Source organism: Canis aureus, chromosome 2 (assembly GCF_053574225.1).
Source record: "Canis aureus isolate CA01 chromosome 2, VMU_Caureus_v.1.0, whole genome shotgun sequence".
NCBI classification, from domain to species: Eukaryota; Metazoa; Chordata; class Mammalia; order Carnivora; family Canidae; genus Canis; species Canis aureus.
Window position 1 is genome coordinate 41,542,295 of NC_135612.1, and position 22,784 is coordinate 41,565,078.

The 22,784-nt window shown below is 44.7% G+C and overlaps 1 protein-coding gene across 1 annotated transcript in view; it reads left to right on the forward strand.

Annotated features, from left to right (window-relative positions):
• Nucleotides 1-22,784, forward strand: part of ADAMTS17 (ADAM metallopeptidase with thrombospondin type 1 motif 17) — a 330,972-nt gene that overhangs the window by 115,959 nt on the left and 192,229 nt on the right. Inside the window, exon 8 of the mRNA XM_077869670.1 lies at nucleotides 18,262-18,367. Coding sequence (XP_077725796.1) covers nucleotides 18,262-18,367 — 106 coding nt within the window. The remainder of the gene's footprint in view (nucleotides 1-18,261; nucleotides 18,368-22,784) is intronic.

Consider the following 22,784-nt stretch of genomic DNA (forward strand, 5'->3'; position numbering starts at 1 on the left):
TAATTTTATTAATTTTAATTTTCATTAATTTTTTGTGCTTGATCAAATACCTCGGAGACCTATGGCAAGGTGGTAAGGTGACCTCAAAGAGAGAACAGAACACAATGTTTGCAAGGAGTACATTTAGTACGCATTGTAAATTTAATCTTTGTAAATCTCTTTATTTAAGTTTTAGGAATTCACCTATTTCCAAACCTGAGAAAGTTTTGTAAAGCATTCTCTTTACCTTTGAAGCACAAGGGAGAAAGTTATCCAGCATGCTTGGTGCATCAGGACATAGACAATGGGTTTGGAAAGACATCTGAATGAAGCATCCAGGCAGTGTCCAGACAGGTAGAAGCATCCTCAAAGGGAATTCTTTGAGCCTCATTCTTGTAAAGGGTCAGTCCAAAATCCAAGTTGAAGTTGGGTCAGCTGGGGAGCCCAGAGCAAGAGGAAATACAGCATGGTTCCAAACAATTGATAGACATGTGATAGCTTTTGCTAGTAGGCTGCATCCTTGCCCCTCAAGACCACTGAAGATGGTGCTTTCCAAGCCCCCAGCTGGTTACTTTTCTGTCTTCAGTTTCCAAATATCATGCTGACAAAAGCATTTAGAAGCTTGGTACATCTTTACACTGGCAACTAAAGCTTATAATTGAGAGATTGTTATATGCTTCTTGGCACAGAAGTTTTGCTAGATAAATACTTTTCATTAAACTTTTTTTTTGACTTGGTCAAAAATAATTACAGTAATAGATAATACATTTCAGTGTTTATGCGAAAAGTGCTTTACTTTCATTATCCACTTAATCCTCAGACCATTAGGTGGGTATTAGACTTATCTTACAAACAGGGAAAAATGCTTGGAGAGATTAAGTAATTGCTGTAATCACTCAGGTGGTAAGTCACAGAGTAGGATTCAGACACAGACCCAAGTCCAGAGCTGCCTGCTCCAGCCCTTCAGAATCAGCCAGCTTTGAAGACTTTGAAAGCACCTGGGACACCCACACTTGCTATCACTGTCCTTGGGGGACCAACTGTCCTCCCAGTGGATAGCCAGCAAAGTCTTTGACTAACCTGATGTGAGTGACCAAGGTAGCAGAGGTGTCTCGGGGATGATCCACAAGGCCCCTGGGCATAGCTAAGGACAAATAGATGCTTTCAGAGTCTCTAATGGCTGTGTAAAGACTCCAGAGTTATCTGTAGAGTTACCTGTGTTGGATAAACTCAGGTGATAAAGGGGGAGAGTCAGTCATAACCTGAAATCAAGGCTGGAAGTGAGATTCCCATTGCCATGGCTAAGGACAGTCACAGGGCTGGAGTTATAAAAGAAACACCAGATATTTGGGCCTGAATCAATTTGGTAGGTGTTCCAGAAAAGAAATCTAGAAAAAGGAGCCCAGAAAGATTGTCACCTCATCCCATGAACAGTTGATCTTCCATTATCATCTTTCTTCACTTTGGGAAATTTGCCCTGAGATCTTCTGATTTGATTCCTGGGTTCACCAGTCCCAACTGATTTATTATTGCTTCTGTATTCAAGACCAGTCATGGAGGCTGTGTTTGGCTATAGCCAGAACCTGCCCAGCACAGTACAGGGTCAGAAATCTTCAGTTTGCATTCTTGGATTATTATGTTTCTGTATGGAAGATCTTCTCTTGAGAAGATTGAGATTAATATTTATTTTTTGATACCAAACTGAGGTTCAAAAGATCAGTGGGACAATTGAATAGAATGGGGCAGTTCTTTCCCTCTAAGAAACAGTCATCTTTGTAGGCGAATAATGAACTTGGATTGGGACAGTTTCACAGCAGACTTGTACTTCTCCATGATGTCATTATTCCCATAATGATAATCTAAGCCCATCTCAGAGGAAGTCTGTGGCATATTTGGGATTGGGATGACCAGTTAAGGGAGCTAATACAGGAGGCACGAAGAAATTATTTCAGCGTCCTATGTGGGTGGCGGCTGGGCAGATGAACCCAGAACATTCTGTGGTTTCCAGTACCAGGAAGAATGGACGGTGTCCAGACCAGCAGTGTGGTAAAGAAATGCCTTAAAAATTTGTGTGTAATTTCATACTTTCTCAGGAGATGGTCTTGAAGGGCTTCTCGTTTTATAGGATGGATTCTCCCTGCCTTGTTTCCAAGTTTTGGTTGGTTGGTTATGTTAGACCAAGATTGAGGATGACTTATGGAAAACCAAAGCTCTATTCTGTGCCTGTACTGGTGGGCATTGGTGTGCAGTGTCCTCAGGGTATGTGTGCAGTGAACAGGATGGAGCTGGAAAAATGCTCCTTCGACCTTAGCTTTGAAGCCGATACAACGGACAGTGACCTGAATTTTCTGAATGAAAATAGTCATTTATCAGTATCCGTCAAGTGGAGTACAAAATCAACAGATGGCTTTTATGTTGTGTTTCCACTCTTATGAACCCCAAACACATTCATTTCTTAGAAATACTCATTTGCAGGAAACAAAGGCAGTTTGTAACAAATGTCACGTGTCCTCTGCTGTGTGAAGTGCACTTCCACATACATACAATTTCCTGATCCAATAAAAAAACTAACTGTAAAGATATGGTAAAGGTCCTACAGTTAAATGCAGCCCCCAGGGACAGATAGGGGCTTTGTCAAAACAGAACAGTGGTTTCTTTGAAAGGTCGTATGTATATTTCAACACTCTGGGTTATGTATTTGTAAATCATCTGTGTGTGATGTGTATGTATATCCCCCAGCTGTTTTTTCATCATTGTCACATTCTTTATAACAACTGTCCAGTATAACTTGAATGCTTAATTGAAAGTGTTTCCTCAATAAAGCACATGCACCTAACTGACAGGAACCTACCCCCGCACACACTGTTTGCATTGCTTTGGCAGCTCTTTGAAAAGTAACGTTGTTGGTGAATAATGGCAGTTAGACCCTTACTCTTTCACTCTGTGGGTCAGTCAGTTGAGATCTGCATAGAAAAGCACATTCTATGAAATGTTGGTGGTTATCACCTTCTGAGGAATGCCTGGGTAGTCCCTGAAGGCTGAAGGATAATTTTCTCAGGATCTTTTGGTCTGACTTGGCTGTCCAGAGAGGATTTTTTCGTAGGGAATGTCCTTGATTATATCCTGGGATTTCTGTGTTTAGTGTTTTTAACTTTTTTTTTTTTTTTTTTTTTTGAGGTTATGGATCCCTTTGGAAATTTGAGGAAGGCTATAAACCTTCTTGCAAGAAATACACACCAAATTTTGCACAGTTTTAAGGGTTAAAGACATCTGTGTTAGAGTCTTTTTAGTTTATGTTTTAATAGAAAAGTCCCTGGACTTTGAACAGTATTTGGCAGACTTCGCCTGTAGCCCCTGGAATGCATTATGCATAGACCTGGCTGTGTGTCTGTCTCCCTTGCCTGCCTTCCATCCCTTGAAGCAGAGGCGTCCTTACCCTGGTGCCGGTAGATGGGTGACCCACAGCCAGACTGCCTGGTTCCATGAGTTCTTGGTTACAGCACAAGCCTGGGAAAATGGCTCACCCTGTAGGTGCCTGAATTTTCTCCCGTGTCAACGAGGACGGTAATAGTAGTTATGTGTGCGCACATATGCATGTGTGCATATGTGGACATGCCTTGGACATGTGTGGACACTCACAGGTGTGTGTGCATGTGTGTACGTGTATCGGGTTTTGGAGATTCCTACCACGAGGGCCAGTCGGGTGGGACACGTCCATGCAGAAATGCAGCCTGGCGCTTCTTGGGGTTCAGCCACTTTTCAACACCTGCGCATCTTCCAGCTTTTCTGGACAGGGCCAGATTGCTCTCCAAAATGGCCTTTCTACCAATTTATTATCTTATTAACAGCATCTGAGAGTCTTTAATCCTGATGACCTTGCTGGGTTTTATTCTGGGGGTGAATGGCCAATTTGCACTTCTGCCAGCTAGGTGGAACATCTTTTAAATTTTCACTTGGCCACGGGAGCTGAAAATCACTTTGTCCTCTGGCTTGAACCTGGTGATGCCTTTTGTCACGTCGACATTTTCAGTGTAGATTGAGCTAGATTTCTCGGTCTTTTCCTTTATGATTTCTGCTTTTTAGGTCTTGCTTTAAATTTTTTTTTACTACTTTAAGGTCATAATGACATCCCCCATCATTTCCTTCTGGCAGAATCAACATTTTGTTTTCATGCTTATATATTTAATCTATTTAGAGTTTGGTTTTGTGTATTTGGTACGACATGATGAAGGGCTTTGTTCCCCTGTGGATCACTTGTCTTGGCGCTGTTTATGAAATGGTCTGTTGTTTCTGTGGTCCAGATCCTGCTTGTAGGCAACCAGTTGGCAGCCTCTGATGCAAATTTCAGGCTAAGGCCTACAGTATGAAAGACCAGAGATCAAATCTCAGCACCTTCGCTTGATGCTTGAATTTGGGAAAGTTGTTGACTTTTGAGGGTCTTTCATAATTAGTACCTTGGGGGTAATAATGGTATGTAGTTTCCCACATGATCATAAGTATAAAGTGAGATAATGCACAGAAACCTTCAGCTCAGGGCCTGGTGCACACATGGTAAGGGTTTCAAGAAATGTTAGCAATCATCACCCTCCTTCCCCTCCTTGTTCATTCTGTCCTGTTCTAGTTGACCTCTTGTAAGCAGCAGAGGGTGACATTATATGAAGTTGAAGCTGGCAGGGCTGATACGTGTTCATTCATCCCTGAAACTTTTTGAGGACCCGTTAACCTACACCATGCCTCATGGGTTTCATGTGCAAGAGTCTGCTTAGTTCTTTACAGATGTAAGTTTTGTTCAGATGCCTGGGGCTCCTGCCTCAGGAAGGGAACCATGATGGGCTCTGGGCATCAAGAGGAGGTGAGGAGTGTGTCCTGGCAGGATAGGGGAAGAATCAGCAGAGGAGGGTAGCCTCCAGTCAGTGCCCTAGAGTGGGCATTGACAGAGAAGGTGACCCCTGAGGAAAGTACCACGCTTTAAAGTGATGGCTAAGGCCTGGGCTTGGGCCCAGAGGGAAGGGAATAAGACTCTGAGTCTGTGAGCAACAGGAAATGACAATACTTGGTGATTTCTGAGATAGGGTCGGGAGGACAGAGAGAAATAGTCACAGGGTCTGCCAGCTTTTGAATTTGGAAATGGAGGGTTGGCAGTGGGGGGCGGGGAGTGGCTTGAAAAGGTTCAGTTTGGAGTAGCAAGTCCTGTTTGGTGTGGACTGAGTCTGGGGTAAATGTGGGACAGCGGAACAGCCAGGCTGGCCAGCAGAGCTCAAATGAGAGCCTGGTTCTGGGGATGAAGTGTGGGGACCTTCATCAGCACAGAAGTGACATGGAAGTGAGTGGAATTGCTTAAAAGATGTGAAGCACATGCTTATTCTCTGCCTTTGACATTTTGGACACCGGCATTAACGTTCACATTATTTTTTTAGTACTCCTGAAGCTCAGAGTGCCTGCTGTTTGAATGTTTGTCCCACCCCTCCCCACCCAAATTCATATGTCAGAATCCTCATCTTCGAGGTGATAAGGTCATGAGGGTGATGCCCCCATGGTTGAGATAAGTGCCTTTATACCAAGCCCCACAGAGCTCCGTCACCCCTTCTGCCTTGTGCAGCTAAGACAGGAAGATTGCCTCCGTGGACCTGGAAGAGACCCTCACCTGCCCACTCTGGCATCCTCTGCACCAACTTCCAGCCTCCAGAGCTGTGAGAAGTAAATGTCTGTTTGTGGATAAGCCACCCAAACAGACTAAGACAGTAGCCCATTGCCTATGAGTTGTATCTGTAAGCGTAAAGTAGCAGAATGACTTCAACTCAAAGGCAGAGCCTGGGAATTAATACCATCCACTTTGTGCCAGAGGCTGGCCATCTTCCTCGTCAGCCACCTCTGCTGTACATCTGCTTGTTTCCTCTCCCTGTGCTTGGTGCCCTCCTGACTTCATGGCTCTGCAGCTCTGGTCAACGTTCCTTAAGAGACTGGCTCTTGTTTTGTTTTTAAATCAAATGGAATGACGTCATGTTTTGCCTCCAGTCATCAGAGGCCGAACCCCACCCAAGCCTCCCAGAAGCCCTCAGATGGGAGGACTTGTAATGGTAGGTTGACTCTCTTGTGAACATCGAGTCAACATCCAGATGACAGCCAGCTGCCACATTAGGTTACGTCTTTAGTTGAGGGGCTTTAGTGTCCTGCCAGCAGAGGGATTTACAGACCTGTGCTCACAAGCTGGTGTGCAGAGCTGCCCCGTGGCTTGGCCTGATGTCTTCCCCACCCCATGCAGAATCAGGCTCATCCTAGAGAATCCTAGAACAAAGCATGGGTTCCAAATGCCCCTGGTACTGCTATTGACCCTCTCCTGGGATCTCACTTAGATTTACGTTGCATCCCCAAGAGGGTGACTTTGCTGCGCTAAGCATTTAGCAAGAAATGTGGTTTCTTAATTATTCTGAGAAAGCTTGTCCTTTCTTTTCTTTTCTTCTTCTTCCATTTTTTTTTTTTTTTTTTACTAACTTGGCAAGTATTTCTATGCATGACCTCGTATTTTATTTTTCCTGTGGAAATACAGCTATTAGTGTGAAGCTACTTATCAAGGCTATCTCAGGCAAGTTTCAAGAATATACCATTGCAAGAGTCCTTGCAAGATAGTGAAGGTAAATTATAGAAGAAGCTCATATGAATGAATGAATGAAGCAAGCTCGTATGGTCTGAGAAATGCAGGTAATCCAGGTGAGATCTGGTAACACAGATGAAAACAGACCTTGACTAGTTAATGTCACTGTGACTAATTAACTGATTATTATTAGTACTATGACTTTATCAACCTATGACCCTTGAATGTTCTTAATGCTAACTCCTTTTTTCCCCTTGGCCTTATGGTATTATTGATAAAAATGTAATATATTGAAATTTAATATACATTATAAAGGAATTCCCCTCAAGTTAATAAACACAAATCAATCTTTCTTTTCTTTTCTTTTCTTTTCTTTTCTTTTCTTTTCTTTTCTTTTCTTTTCTTTTTCTTTCCTTTCCTTTCCTTTCCTTTCCTTTCCTTTCCTTTCCTTTCCTTTCCTTTCCTTTCCTTTCCTTTCCTTTTTTCTTTCCTTTCTTTCCTTTCTTTCCTTTCTTTCTTTCCTTGGTGAGAACATTGAAGTGCCACTCTGTCAGTAAATTTCAATTAATCGATGCTAGTCACTGTGTTATACATCAGATCCTGAAATAAGACAGACTCCTATTATCTAAATTGGCCTGTAATCTTGGTCACTCCCACATTGTTAAATCAGGCCCATACCTTCCTATTTCATATCTCTCTATATTTTTAAAAATTTAATTGGAGCCTAACTTACACGTAGACAAGTATATCTAAGTGCACTGCTCAGCAAATCTTTACATGCTCAGCACCCTGCATGAGCAGAACCCAGATCTGGAAAAGAGATAGTACCAGCCTCTGGGAAGACTCACTCATGCCCCATCAGTGTCTGTTCCCTCGAGGATCCCCAGACCTGACTTTTTAACTTACTTGGTGAATTATTATAACAGGAACATCTTTGCCACCGCCCCCACCAAGTCTGGCACCAGAGCCTGTCAGCCAAGCCGATGCCCCTCCCTGGGCCCCATCTCAGTCCTGGCCTCTCTCCTCCCACACGGAACCACTGTCTGGACGTCTCCCATGTGTCTCCTGGCTTGTGCGCTTATAATTTTTGAATGAGTCAAGGTGAAAGAACAGCAGTGTTTGTTTCCCGGCTTGCTGAACTTGGCCCTGTGCGCATGGAATGCTTGTTGCCGTTGGTTCCTCTTTTATTGAGATTCACTAAGCAGAAAAGGCAGCAAGGCTCCCTTTCCTTTGCTTGGCAGAAATTTGGAGCCTGCTGTGTGCCTGGTGAAGCTTGCAGGTTCCCACACAGACCCAGAAGGTCGGTTCCCTAGCTCCCTGCCCCATGAATTATCGCCCTGTCCCCTTTCCCTGGTGTTCTTTGCAATTCCCTGGGGATTTGAAGAGAAATGTTCAGCTTCCCATTCTTCAGACCTAGCACTGTGTGACTTTGACAAGCATCATCAGAAATTGGCTCTTCCCTCAAATACTGTGCTTGTGAGCTGCTTTTGAGTATTTCCTAGGGATGGGGAATTTTGAGATGCTGATGCCATGGATGATGTGGGTCTGCTTGTGGCATGACACCATCTTCCTATTTCTCTCCAAGGCATCCTAGTTTCCCCAAATGGGGATCCTAGCTCTGACTCATGTGGGCACCGCACTGCCAAATGACTGAGCTGTCACCTCTGTGTCTCCAAGTGCCACTGGTTGATGTGTTTCTTGATTTGAAATAAAGAGCCACCAACACTTCTTTGACTCCCAGCATTCCACTTCTCTACCAAGCGTTTTTGCTATTTCAACCAGATAGCCCGTATAACTTTCCAGATCAGTCGCCTCTTACTAAACTACGTTCTTAACAATGACTCTGGTCCCACAGCGTGTTGGGCAGCTATGGTGTCATCTAGCACATGAAGATGGTGAACTACCATGGCCACTGTCTTTGTCATGTGAGTGAAGAGGACACAGGGTACTTCGTCTATAACTAGGTTATGCTCTGGGTGTAGTAGTTCAGGCTGCTGTAACAAAATACCCCCTCCTGAGTGGCTTACACAGCAGACATTTATTTTCTCAGCTTTTCAAGCTGGAAGTCTAAGATCTAGATCCTATTGGGGTGGATTTCTGGGGAAGCCACACTTCTTGCCACGTACACAGCCATCTTCTCACTGGGTTCTCACATGTGCTCTCTGTGTGTACGTGGGTAGAGAGGTCTCTGGTGTCTCTTCCTCTTTTTCTAAGAACACTAGTCATATCAGATTCCACCCTGTTCTTATGGCCTCACTTAAACTAAATTACATCTTTAAGGGACCCATCTCTGAAAATAGTCACACCAGGTGGTATGGCTTTAGCATGTGAATTTGGGGGGACACAACATGGTCCTTCACCCTGGACATGATGAAAATGCATGTGGTCCTTCTTACCAGCCACCAATCACTTTACCGTCTTCCTGGCAGTGGCTGCTGGAGGGATTAAGCAGTCTTCCCACATGGCCCTGCCTGTGGGCTCTCGAACAAGTTCACACAGAATGGTTGAGAGAGACTGTGACCCAAGGCACATCCTTTGGTCACAAGAAGGCTAGGTCAGGAATGTGTTCTTCTTTCCAGGGAGACCTTGGTTCCCACAGAGAGGACTCGAATTCATTCTCAGACCCCTTTAGAGACATGTGGCCCTGAGGAAGCCTTAGCTGTCTCTTCCCTACATGGAGGAGATATTTTTAGACACAACACCTCACCTGCCCTCTCAGCCTCACCACCACCTAAAACCCCAATTTTTCAGAGGGCAAGGGAGAGCATTCTAACCTGCCAGTGAAGGGACAATATTAATTGGTGACAGAAGAAGACAGAAGAGTCTTAAGGCTGTTGATGAAGGACTGTCAAAGTTCCATTTTAAATGATCAACAAAAACAAGTACCGTGCAACGCACATGATGAGAAAATGTGAACGTGTTAAAGCTTTCAAAACTTGTTTGGGTCCATCGCTGTGGGAGTGTGGGTGTCAGTCTCATAGCACCAGCTGTCAGAAGACTGTCCTGTGTTATGTGCCCAGTACCACGCCACACACACCCTCAGTATGTGCACACACAGAAACACACACACGCGCACACACACAGGAGGGGTTGCAGTGCTTTGGAGGTGCAGATGTCCAACAGGCTTATTAGGTGGTCATCCTTCTGGAGTGGCAAATGCTAGAAGATAGGTCTGTGCCCCTCTCATGTTCAGGAAGCACACTCAAGGGTTCAGAGGTCTTTTAAAGGAGAATGCAAACGGCTTCTATTGCATGCTGCCCTCATAGATGCTGCCAGCAAAGCCTCCCATACAAGGAGCTAACTGCCTTCCCAGGTCCCCAGAAAAGTTTGCTGAGTGAATAGAAGTGAGAATGAGGGCATGGCTGTGTGAGAAGGTGTTCTGCTCTGACAGATAACCCACAGCAGGAGACAGCAGGGGACTCCAGGCAAGCTCCAGTTTCATTCTCCGTTGTCTGCTCTGCTGAGGAGCTAGAGGTGGACTCAGGTCACTGGGACAGTTGTGTTGTAGAGACCGTGGCCCTCTCTGTAGGCTCTGAGCTTGCTCACTGTTCCACCTGCCTCCCTGGCTTTTTCCTGGGATGTTGTTCTCAAGGCTCTTTTCCCCTCTAGGTCTGTGTGGCTTTTGCTCAACCTAGGATTTCATACCTGGCATGATGCCATCAAGGATAGGCAGCCAGGAAACCCTTAATGAAGTATTTGTCAACGTAAGAGATCTTCAAAGATGTCTGGATAGACTCCCTCTCCCCTACAGTGTCCTGAGATGAGCCTGCTGGGGGCCCTTTCTGGTGGGTGTCCAGGCCTGTTCCAGAAGCCCCTGAGCCTCTCTGGGCTCGTCTTCCAAGAGGCATCATGCTTATTTGAGGAACGTTAAGTCTACTCTCTGGAGATTCCCTCCCACATGATGGGCCCCCCCACGCAACCCCCCAGACACAAGTGCCATCTTGCCTGGAGGGTGGGGAATCTGCAGGACATCTCTGTGCACTTGGCTCATGTTGGTTGCGATCTTTTGAAGATCAAATTATTTCTCTTCCTTCCCCTGCCCCAGCATGTTTGGGTTTTCAAAGAATGCAGTAAAGTGTTGGGATGAATGTTTTTGCTTTGAACTTGTAAATTCCTACATTTTATACTTACTTAATGTATCAAACTGTTGTAGGAGCCATGGCTCCAAACCTAGAAGCCTCCAGTCCCTTTCTGGGGACTTGGCTGTGTGATAACCTCACCAGGGGTGGTGACATCTCTTCCCCAAACTCTGGATCCTGGAGGCATTGGGGAAACCTAGAGTGAGGGCAGTTGGTTTGTCAGCATGTGTGGTTTTCCTTGACTCTGCACATAATCAAGAACTGTGTGTCTCAAAGTAGCAGTTCATGCAACACTTGGACTGGCTAGCAAGTTTGCCTGTGACACAAAGGCTGCTGGGCAAATTAGCAGGAAGTTTTAATGCTGGGGGAAGACTGAGAAGCTTCCTTGGGATGTATCAGCACACTCATTGCCTGCCTTGGTGACTCCCTACCCCCACACACACCTCACTCCCAACTCTCACACAGCTATTCTCTTGTTCCAGGGAAGGTGTCTTTGTTGATGAACACACTGGCATGGGCATTTTTACATGCCCCCTTGTGCCTTTGATGTAATACCTAAGAAGGCTTTGTCTACCCCAAAGTCAGAAAGACTTCTCTGTTTTTTTCCTAAGCATTTTATAGTTTTAGATCTTTCATCTAGCTCTATGATCCATTTGGAGTTAATTTTTGCATACCACATAAAGATGGGTCTGACATCAATCTTTGGCATGTGGCTGTCCAGTTATTCCCTCACCATTTGTTGACAAGACTCTTCTTTCCCCACACTGGATGGTCTTGGCACCCTCGCTGAAAATGAATTGACTGTAAATCTGCAGGTTTACTTTCTGGGCTCCCAGGTCTGTCTAAATGTCTCTTTCTGCAAGTACTACATTGTTTTGGCTACTCTAACTTTGTATTAAGTTGCAAAATAGGGAATGTTGAACCGTTCAGTGATCAGACTTGGAAGCTCTTACCTTTACTTTGCCCATTTACTACTTCTTTTGCCTTGAGTAAGTTGCTGAATTTTTCAGGTCATCAGTGTTCTGCTCCATAAGTAGGTGTTAGGTACTGGCAGTTTTGAATTGCTGTGGCAGCTTCTACAGTACTCATGTTTAAGGAGAGAGCCAATGTCCCTCTTTGAGCCATGGCCCCCACCCTCTGTTTTTTTTTTTTAATTTATTTATTTATTCATGAGAGACACAAAGAGACAGGCAGAGACACAGGCAGAGGGAGAAGCAGGCTCCCTGCAGGGAGCTCGATGCGGGACTCGATCCCAGGACTCCAGGATCATGCCCTGGGTTGAAGGCAGGCGCTAAACCGCTGAGCCACCCAGGGATCCCCCCACCTTCTGTTCATGGTGCCGGAATAAAGACCTTGGCGAACTCATCTTCCTTACATGGTAACTGACCCCAGGAGATCCAAAAAAGAAGCAGAGACACTGGGGGCGGAGTTGCCAAGACAAAAATAGGTCTGGAGGGCTTACCCAGATGTGTGCTCCTGGGATTAGGGGCAGAGAGCCAGAGACAGGGCCAGATCTGGAAGGCAGTGCTCCTTAATCCCAAGCAGTGGGACCATGTGACTCAGGCCACCACTTCTGCCAGCCTTCCAGAACCTTATCATCAATGTTCTATCCCAATTTTTGAGCTGTGTCTGTCCTTTAGCATATGTGAGGTCCTGTCTGCTCTTTGCGGGACCAGGAGGAGGTCTGTAACTTACAGTGAAGAGGATGGCCCTGCGGACTGTTCACCTTGGAGAGAATGCAGACATGAAATTGTAGAAGAGGATAGACCTGAATTAATAGAATAATTTATTTTTAAGATTATTTATTATTTTAGAGAAAGAGCAGGATGGGGTGCAGAGGAAGAGGGGAAGAGAGAGAAACTCAGCATGGGGTGCAGAGGAAGAGGGGAAGAGAGAGAAACTCAGCAGACTTCCCACTGAACATGGAGCCCTACTTGGGGCTTAATCCTACAACCCTGAGATCATGACCCAAACCAGAACCACGAGCTGGATGTTCAACTGACTGAACCAGGCAGGCACCCTCAAATAATTTAAATAATACAGAATTAGGAAATTATGTGACAGTTAAATGTAGACTAAATCTCCTTTTTGCAACTGATAAGGACTCCATCATGTCCAACAATAAGACATGATTTTTTTTTTTTGCAATGTGTACCATTGGCATTCAAGGATTCTGCATTTGTGAATTTGCCTACTCGCCAAAATTTATTAGTAATTCCAGAATCAGTATTCATAGTGTTTATGTGTCATGTACAGACATGTGCAGAGGCATGCTCACAAATAAGGTTGAACAAGGTGACCCTTTGCCTTCTTGTTTCAGCTCTCATACTGTTTAAAAAAAAAAAAAAAAAAGTCCTTTCTGTGGTCAACAGGTGCCTTATTTTTTACATTTTTGTGTTTTTTGTTGAGAAAAATACAAGCTTTGTTTCGGCATGAGTTGCCGAACTGTTGGCCATGAATTCGATGTTAATAGACCAACAGTATATATTAAATAAGGTTTCTTTGAACAGGAACACACATAAAACAAGGTTATGTATTGGTCATTTGACAAAGATGTTGTGACCAGAGGCTCACAGGAACCTACCTCTGTATGTCTGCTAGGAGCAATGGTTCTATATTTGAGAATTTCACATTCCCAGTGACTTTTTAGAATCCAACTCCCACAGATAATGAGAATCAACTGTAGGTCTTTATAATTTGTCACATCCTAGACACTAAGACATGGGCTCTTAAATGCTGTTCAGAAATTCAGATCATACTTCCAACCATGTAGTAAAGTTTACAAGAGCACAAGGCCATGCCCCTGAGGCTGAGTGAGCAACTCTGTCTCAACCACTGTGAATGCCAAGTGAAGAGATGTAAATTGCTTTCTTATAACTGGCAACGTGGCATCCCAGTGATAACCATGATGATGTTAGGACTTCGAGCAGTTGGTAGAAGAAACTCAGCCTTTTTCTCTCAGGGGCAGAGTCCAAGAAGGTATGAGTAATGGCCAACAAGGCCAACAGCTGCAAACTGTTTACACGTGACAATTTGCTGGATAAATCAGAGTTTATACAGTTGTGTGTTGTTTACTCCTTAATCTAGAAAGGATATGGTCAACTCTGAGTTTAAGTATTATGTGCTTACACCATGCAGTTTTCTACTGAAAAAGAAAATAATTAAACCTCCTCACCCAGTTTCCTCTCCAAAATCACAATCCTACCAAGGAAAAGAAAAGGGAGAATGTCTACACTGAGTTGACACGGCTGGGAAGCTGGGTTAAGAGACTCTGGCTTTTCTGAATGGATCCTATAGACTTCTCCAGGCATCAGAAAAAATCTTCATAGCCCTTCTTCATTTCTACCATCAGCATTTCAGATTTTTTTTTTTAAGATTTATTTATTTGAGAGAGCAAATGAGTGGGCGGGGCAGAGGGAGAAGGATAGAGAATCTCACGTGGACTCTGTGGTGAGCATGGAGTCCAACGTGGGGCTTCATCTCACAACCCCAAGATCACAACCTGAGCCAAAACCAAGAGTCAGTTGCTCAGCTAACTGCACCATCCAGGTACCCCAGCATTTCAGATTTTTAAAAGCATGTTTTGCTTCTCTAATCTGTGCCAGAGGTGTATAGTAGAGATGGAGCAAACTGCCCTTAGGATATAAGCACATACTCAGTGATGCCTTGACTGTGAACTCCATCTCTGCTGCCTGAAAGTCTATATATTCAGAATCAAAATTTGGAGGTTTTTTGGGGGGGGGCGGGGGCGGGCAGGTGGTAGAGGTCTTTTCTCAGTTCTGCCTCTGCTATAAGTCACCTTGGGTGAATGGAATATAACCAGTAACTTTAATTTTCATGGCAAGTGCATATTCATTGTATTAGGTTTAAGCCAAAAGGAAGAAAATTGAAAAGATTTATAATGACTTCACCACGCCCTGGAGGTAACCATTAATATTGTTGCATATATCCCTTGAATCTTTTTTATCTTTAGTTTAAAAAACATTTGGACTCAAACACCTGAAACCTTTATTTTATCCCACCCACATCTCTGCATAAACACATTAAGATTTATGAAAATCCTTGAAACCCCCAAAGATGATTCATTGTTGTTGGTCACCAAAGCTTTGATGAAAGAGGCCCTGGGTTTGCCTGGAAGAGCACTGGTGTTGGAAAAAAAAAAAAAAAAAAAGGAGTCCTGCACAGTATCTGAGTCTCGGCTCTGTCAGGCATATAACTGGTTACTGGGCCTCCATTTCCCTATAAGATGGGGCCAGTAACCATACCTATGGAATAAGGAATGGTCACCCATTCTGAGCAGTGCTTGCCCCTAGAGAGGACCCTAATAAATTTCGGTTGCCTTTCTGCTTCCCTTTTCTATTCCAGGGAGCTCTGCAAACATGTGGAATTGATGTTTTAAAAATTTCAAAAATAAGTTCTAGGATTTTTTTTTGATGGAGAATTTTAATTCATAGAATGCTAAATACATGGAAAACACCCCTCTGGAGTCTTGCTGTCTGTGTAGGGAATTCCAGTAACATAGGAAGGTCCCAGTGATGCCATAGCTTCAGCATACCCTCCACTGCTCCCTGCTTCTCCATTCTTTCCAGGGAACAAGGAATAGTGACGGGCTTTGATTCTCATGGAAGCTCATGGCTTAACTGCCATGTACTCCTTGCAGCTCTTTTACAACAACCTGGGATTTTCTCCAGACTTTGTTTCATGAGCTCTAAGCATTTCCACACCATGGGTCGTGAATGCACAAGGTTCCTCCACTCTGTATCAGAGGCCATCTGCTTTTACACGTTTTGCCTTGCTCACTTTCCTGACCAGGCTGTTCGTGATCAGAATGCATCATTAAAAGCACTAGACCATAATCCACCTTCGTGCGAGAACATTTCTCATAAATAAACTGATCCTTTGTTTTCTCGTTAAAAAAAAAAAAAAGATCATCTGTGCCTTGGAAAAATTAAAATGCAATTATTGGAAGGCTCGTTGCTTAGCTGTTTCCCTAACGTTGCGTGTTACCTAATTAGAGTGGAAACTCAGGACTGCCGGCTTGGGGAGTTGAGTGCAGCAGAGGCCAGGGGATGTTTTTGTGTGGCATCAACGTCTGCTGGTTCAGCAGCCGCTCTGGGGACAGCAGGCTCAGTACAGCTGTCTTTAGATGCCTCCTCTCCCCACTCACCAGATGACTTCTCCCGGGGGCGTGCACATCTGATTGTTCCAGTTGATTCATTGACCCAGGAGGCCGCAGCCTGGGCTGGGAGAGCACTACTGGGTGTGCATCCGAGTGTGTGCGTGTGTTGTTACACGCACATACCATCGGAGCTATGTAGAAGCATTCCAGCTACTCACTGCTGGACTTAGTGCAGCAACCCACAAAACATTTTTAAACAAAACCAGAATAATGACCTTGAAGGCACTGAGAAGCCAAATCATGTCCTTTCTGGTTGTCATCTTTCTCCTTCCAGTAGTCTGCATTGCTGGATTATGATGTCCACGTGCAAAAAAAAAACATACAAAAAACAACAAAACAAAAAAAAAACAAAGTTTCTTTTCCCCTTTTTTCTCTTTCTTCTTTTTCTTTTCTTTTCTTTTCTTTTCTTTTCTTTCTTTTCTTTTCTCTTCTCTTCTCTTCTCTTCTCTTCTCTTCTCTTCTCTTCTCTTCTCTTCTCTTTTCTTTTCTTTTCTTTTCTTTTCTTTCCTTTTCTTAACCTTGCCCAAGCATGTTGCATGTTTTCTTCAACCTTGCCCAAGCATGTTGCATGTTTTAGACGTGCTGTGGTGGCAGCTTGGGGTGCTAAATGTGAGCTGAACCCGCAACAGCATCTCCGTGCAGAGCAGAGCCGGGGGTGAGGTAGCTGTGTGTCTAGGGGCTCATAGGGGGCATCGAGAGGAAGGAGGGAGAGCACTCCAGGAGGCCAAGGTCCACCTTGGTGATTTTGAAGTCACCAAAGAGAATAGGTGTCCCTTTGGGGTAGCAGGGAAAGAGGTTTATTTTTAACTAACTCCCCTGTGCATTTCCCCTCTGCTTTTGCCAACTCCTTACCTCCCCAAGTCTTGTGCCTGTAAGGCCAGTGTCTACTTCCAAGACACCTACTGCACATTAGTGAAAGGGGCCCTCTGAATGGAGCGGCGTGCAGCTCAGCAGCAGTTGGTGGTGTCGTGGGTAGAAAAGAGACACCTCTTGCGCCGGTGGCCAAGTCGGTCCCAGGGCAAAGGGCTGGTGGGTGGAGTCTGGCTGCAGAGCCTCCGTCCATCTGGTCACTGGACATCACATGCCTGGTCATGGGGCCAGTGGAGCCCCTGCCCGCCCTACATCCCTTGTGAACTCACAGCAAGAGGAACCCCGAGTCACCTCAGTTGTATAAGCCGCCAGCCACCCTGTGCCACCACCCATTCATCCATCTCTTGGTGTATTAAGGAGTCAGATGCTCCAGGCAGTGGGAGTGCAGATAATTCTAGTCCTCTCTCATCTGTCCCAAGCCCGGGGGAGGGGTGAGATGGGAGAGGGTCCATGGACTCCCCTTTCATTCAGATAAGCTCTGGGGACACTTGAGTTGTGAGGGATGCCTGTCCAGGGTGCAGAGATAGCAAGAACTGACAGGACATGTGGAGAGCTGCTGTGGAGAGTGGCAGCCTGCAGACAGGTGGCCTGTGCATCCCTCAGATGTGCCTGGCCAAGGCCCTCTTGTCATTCACACACCTTTCTGCCAGGATAACCTTCCTCTCCTAGAAAACACCCATCTGTCCTCCAGCCTTCCCGGGACAGCCTCCTGTCCCCTGCTCACACCATTCCCCTTCGTCTGCCTTCCTCTTATGTGCCTGGGTTCAGCTCCCGTCTCAGAGGCAAGAGGACCCCAGACAGGTATGTGTGGAGATGAGCGAGTCGCTCCATGAGGCTCATCCTTCTTGACTTCTGCCAGGCCCTCACTCTTCAGGGTTCTCTCCCTCCCTCCAGGTCCTGGTTCAGGAATTCTCTGCCAAGGGTTCCTGAAACATTTTTCTGCATATCCTGCACAGCCTTCCTGGGCTTGCTCTCTGTGAGCTTCGCTGCTTCTCTACTCCCTGCTCACACCCTGAGAGCATTGGCCCTAGCAGAGCTGGAGTGGGGTGAGGGAAGGAAGGTGGCCCCTCCCTCTCTGGGCATGCATGTGTGGGGGACCCTCCTTCAGCTTTTCACACTGGGCACCTTGCCTTGCCAGCCTCGCCTCACCCCAGCCCTAGATGGTGAAGTTGGACAGCATCCCAGCACTGCGTGCCAATCCACCTTACGTTTCCCCTCTGCGCCTTGGTCTCTCCCTGTTACCAACCCTCTAAGTCATTAGGATTAAATTAGATAATGTCTGTAAACACAACACATTGCCCGACATCCATTAAATGCTTGGGAGATCTCCGTGGTGTGGTGATTGTTACCATTAATTATTTTTTGGTGAATCCCAAAGCATTACACGCCAGCCCGTCCCACACAAGAGCTCTGGAACGATGGCCCCAACCCCGTGGCCACATCCTCGTCCCCATCTGCCCCTCCTCTCTCCCATCATGCATGCTGTTGACCATATGGACTTGCCCAGCGAGGTCAGGGCCTCCCACGTTCTGAAGAGGATGTGTTTTGTGTCTCTGCTACAGGGATTGCTTACTTAGGAGGTGTGTGCAGTGCTAAGAGGAAATGTGTGCTTGCCGAAGACAATGGTCTCAATTTGGCCTTTACCATCGCTCACGAGCTGGGCCACAAGTAAGTATCAGACTCTATTGTTCTGCCTCTTCCAGTTCCTTGCTGAATATATATATATTTTTTTTTTTCTGCTTGAATTCCATAAGTTTTGAAACAGTGCTGCCACATACTTTTGCTTCTTCTGTAACACAGACCTAGGCCAGCACGCCTGGGTCCCAGCCCTTCAGGGAACGGGAGAGATTACTGAACAGATGGTCTCTGTGAGTCAAATGTTAATTTCATGTTCATGTGTGCACTAAGAGCAATCTGCTCTTAGTGCACACACTCCGGAGGGAAGGGGTTTTTCTCAGAGTGTGTTCTTTGGTTGCATTTCTTTCCTGGACCAGCATGATCTGTGATTCACTCTATCAGTCAATTAATGGGACTTATCTTCAGACGGTTGACTTTCTATTTCCTTGAAAGCTGGTTTCAAAGTCCAACTGTCCAAAGGCAGAATGTCCGTGTCTCAGTTTTTTGGGGTTTTGGGTTGTTTTGTTTTTTTTTTTAAAGATTTTATTTATTCAGGAGAGACGCAGAGACATAGGCAGAGGGAGAAGTGGGCTCCCTGTGGGGAGCCCGATGCGGGACTTGATCCCAGGACCCCTGGATCATGACCTGAGCCAAAGGCAGATGCCCTTCAATATCTTAGTTTTAAAGAATTATCAGTTACTGCCTTTGTACATGGAAATTCTTCCTTTGAGGAGGGGACAGCCATAGACCCTCAGAGCCCAAAGACATTATGGAAAGGATCTGAGGCAGCGTCCTGGTTTTACAGGGGGAGGAAGCAGCAGGTCAGAGGGGTTGGGTGGCTGGACCAAAATTGAGATCACCTGCAGGAAGTCTTAGGCATCAGAGAGCCAGCCGACTCTAAAACTATGGCCTGAGGGCTTACTATTTCTCCTGCAGTAGGGGTCTGTTTTGTATTTCTCTGAAGGGAAAATTGTGGTACAACTGCATGAGAACTTAAAAAATAAATACGTAAATCAAGGAGGTCAGAGCATGAAGAACAATAGGAAAATTTGTATTGCGTTGGATGGAACAAAGTTAAATGGAAACCTAGTTTTTGGTGAAAAAATATAAAGGTTTCCTGATGACCTATGTAGTAAGATGCCTGGGATCCTAAATGTAAACTCAAACTTCTGACTTCTGTAAAGTCAGTCTGTAAGGAGAAATACAAAAGCAATTTCCTCTAGGATTAGCTATATCTGTGGCTCTATATATGTGTGTGTATGTGTATATATGTGTGTGTGTGTGTGTGTGTGTGTATATGCTTTTGCCTTGTTTTATCTGGTCCCATTCTCATTTTTTTCAGTCCTATAGATGGGTTTGGTAGTTAGCTATTCTGTGCCTACTGAGTATCGTGATGTGAGTACAGTGAGTGAGAATAATCCTATGTGTATTTCCTGGGATTAAGGCAGAAATAACATGCTATCAGCTAAAAGAGGCAAAATGAGCACTTGTCACTAAGTACACAGTTCTTTTATCTCGACAGTATTTTTAAATATTCGTGACAGCTCTTTGCCCACACTTTTTTGCCTATACTACTAGGAAATAATTTTTAAAGATAAACTGTAATCAAATATGTATTCATATTTCTGATTTGTTAAAGAAAAAAAAAAAAGCATGTACAAACCTGTAGCCAAGAATGGTTGCTGAGAGAAAAGCGTAAATCAGTATGACTTTGGCAAATATCCTCTCTTCTCGCCTTTTGGCAAAATGACCCAGCCGGTCTGTCTTAGTTCCTCAGAATTAACCACCTAATGGGTTTGAGAATGCAGTTGTCAAAACATTTTCCAACATGTGGGTTGTCGTGGACTTTTGAATACATCTATTTATATGAACTGCAAGATTCCATGCAGCGTCCAGTGCCAGCACCCACGCTGGACTGCTTTTTGCACCCGCATGTGAGCACACACGTGCTATGCAGAAGCTTTTCTCCTTGAATGTGAAGAACACAGAGGGCCATTTTCTCCCTGATGACCTAGGCAATTGTGCAGAGCCACTGGCGTCTGAGTGCAGGGGTCTGCAGAGATGAATGGTGAGATTCAGTCCAATGCCAGTAGCCTTTAGCTATAGTCTGCTTCAGTTTCTTGAAGGGCTCTTTATAGCTTGCTCTTGCACTCTAATTACCTACAAAAACAAACACCTAATTGTTAATCAAAGCCAATAAATTCTGTGACCATTTGGCCCTGCCCCTAGTTGGGTGATTATGGTTTTCCCAGGGAAGTCTGTTGTCTCTGATTATTTGCGAGCAGTGGGAAGCAGGACCCCCAGGGATGAAGCCACATTCTCTCCATCTGCAACCCTCTGGTCAGCCAGGCTCAAGCCACAGACAAGGCTGTGTGGAGGCTTAGCAAGAGGGATCAGCCTGGACTCTTGATGAAGACACTGGCCAGGCTGCTTACAGATACAAAGCCTGAAAGCTGTTGCATATATGGGGACAGAATGGAATCATTTAATTCCTTATTCCCTAAGTACATGTGCACTAAGGAGGATGGGATGATGTTCTCAGTGGACCTGAGCCACTGGTCTACGCTCTTCAAGAAAATTTCTCAGTGAAAACTTTAGAGAATGAAAAAGACTACCCTTAGAAGGTCCCCAGGGGACTCACCCAGTGGTCCCTAGCCATTTAATACTGATAAAGAGAAACCAGTCTTCTGAAGGATCTGTATGTGCTTTTGTACATGGACACACATAATATGGCTGCTCTGTAGCTTACCCAGTATATGTCATATAAGGATCAGTGCAAGCAGTTACTCCAGCTCTGAATGTTAGGAGAAAAATTCACTATCCATGTGAGCTACACATTGCATTTATCAGACAATGAGAGTCATTATACGTTAACCTGATTTTGTTCCTGCTGTGGCTGTCAGAAAATACAAAGCAAATGTCAGGCTCATTTTTAGCAACTAACTCACCCTGTCCTGGACTTGTGTTTTTCTCTCTCTTTCTGTGTCTCTTTGTCTTTGTCTCACCATATTTTACATATTGTAGTTCAAAAGTAATTTATTTGGTACTATAAACTGGCTCCAATCCAATCTGCAATCAAATGGGTTCTGAATTATGAATTACATGAAAAATTCTTGCCATGGTAATATCAATAATTCCAATAATTCTGCTTAAGACAGGAATTAATGAGAGTCAGATCTCATTTATTGAACACCTACTGTATTAGATGCTGTGCAGTCATTATGCTGTTAACCAATTCTATGGGATGGGTAGTATTTCCCTTTTATTTTATAGGTTAGGAAGCTAGTATTACTTTTTTAAAATTTCCAGCCTCTACTTTAAATGATTTGGGATCACTTCTATGATAATATACTCATACATCAGGAGTATTAAAGTAAGGATCCTCATTCCAAGAGAGGGGTACTAAGAAGAAAACTTGTTATATATCAAAAAACAAAAAAACAAAAAAAACAAACAAAAAAAAAAAAACAGGGTACGTTCAGATAGCTGCCAACCAAGAAAGACAGGACCATCAACATCATGCTAGTTGCAGAAGAAAGTCAATGAGTCAGCAAGAGGGTCTTACCTAGGAAACTCAAGTACCTTAGCTGTGATTAACAGCTTTCTGATGATTACTTGATAAAGAAGTAGGGTGGAAAAGACTGCAGCCATGGCTTTGGGTGGGTCTGAAAGATTTGCAGTTCCTCGTTGTGGTCAAGGTAGAGGACCTGGGAGGAATTGTTCTGTGTTTTTGCCATGAGGATGAGTTGGCTCCATGCAGAAGCCATGATGATAGTGACTTTGAGGTTTTTCTTTCTTTTTTAAAAAGATTTGTTTATTTGAGGGGAGGGAGAGGGAGAGAAAAGTCTTTATTTTTTTTTAAGATTTTATTTATTTATGTATGAGAGACAGAGAGCGGGGGCAGACATAGGCAGAGGGAGAAGCAGGCTCCATGCAGGGAGCCTGATGTGGGACTCGATCCCGGAACTCCAGGATCATGCCCTGGGCCGAAGGCAGGCGCTAAACTGATGAGCCACCCAGGGATCCCAAGGGAGAGAAAATCTTAGACTCCTCACTAAGTGCAGAGCCTGACACAGGGCTCGATCTTGCCATCCCAAAATCATGACCTGAGCCGAACCCAAGAGTTGAATACTTAACTAACTGTGCCACCCAGGCACCCTGACTTTGAGCTTTTCTGATGAGCCTTCATGACCTTGCCTCCTTGCCTGTAAAACCCTGCCTAATAGGTATCTGCATGTTATTTTTTGGTTCATTTAGTGAACAGAAATGTGGTAGGGAAGGCAGCTGTCTCCCTGTCTTTCCATGATAGTTTGAGAAACCCAAGTAAAAACAAGGGGACTACTTCATCCTGCAGTGACCAGGAGAGGGGAATAGATCCTGAGTGCAAGAAGATGGCCGTGATGGACCTCTCTTTCTCCAGAGAGCTATAGCTGACAACTGTTACTGGTTATAATTGAATTAATGAAGT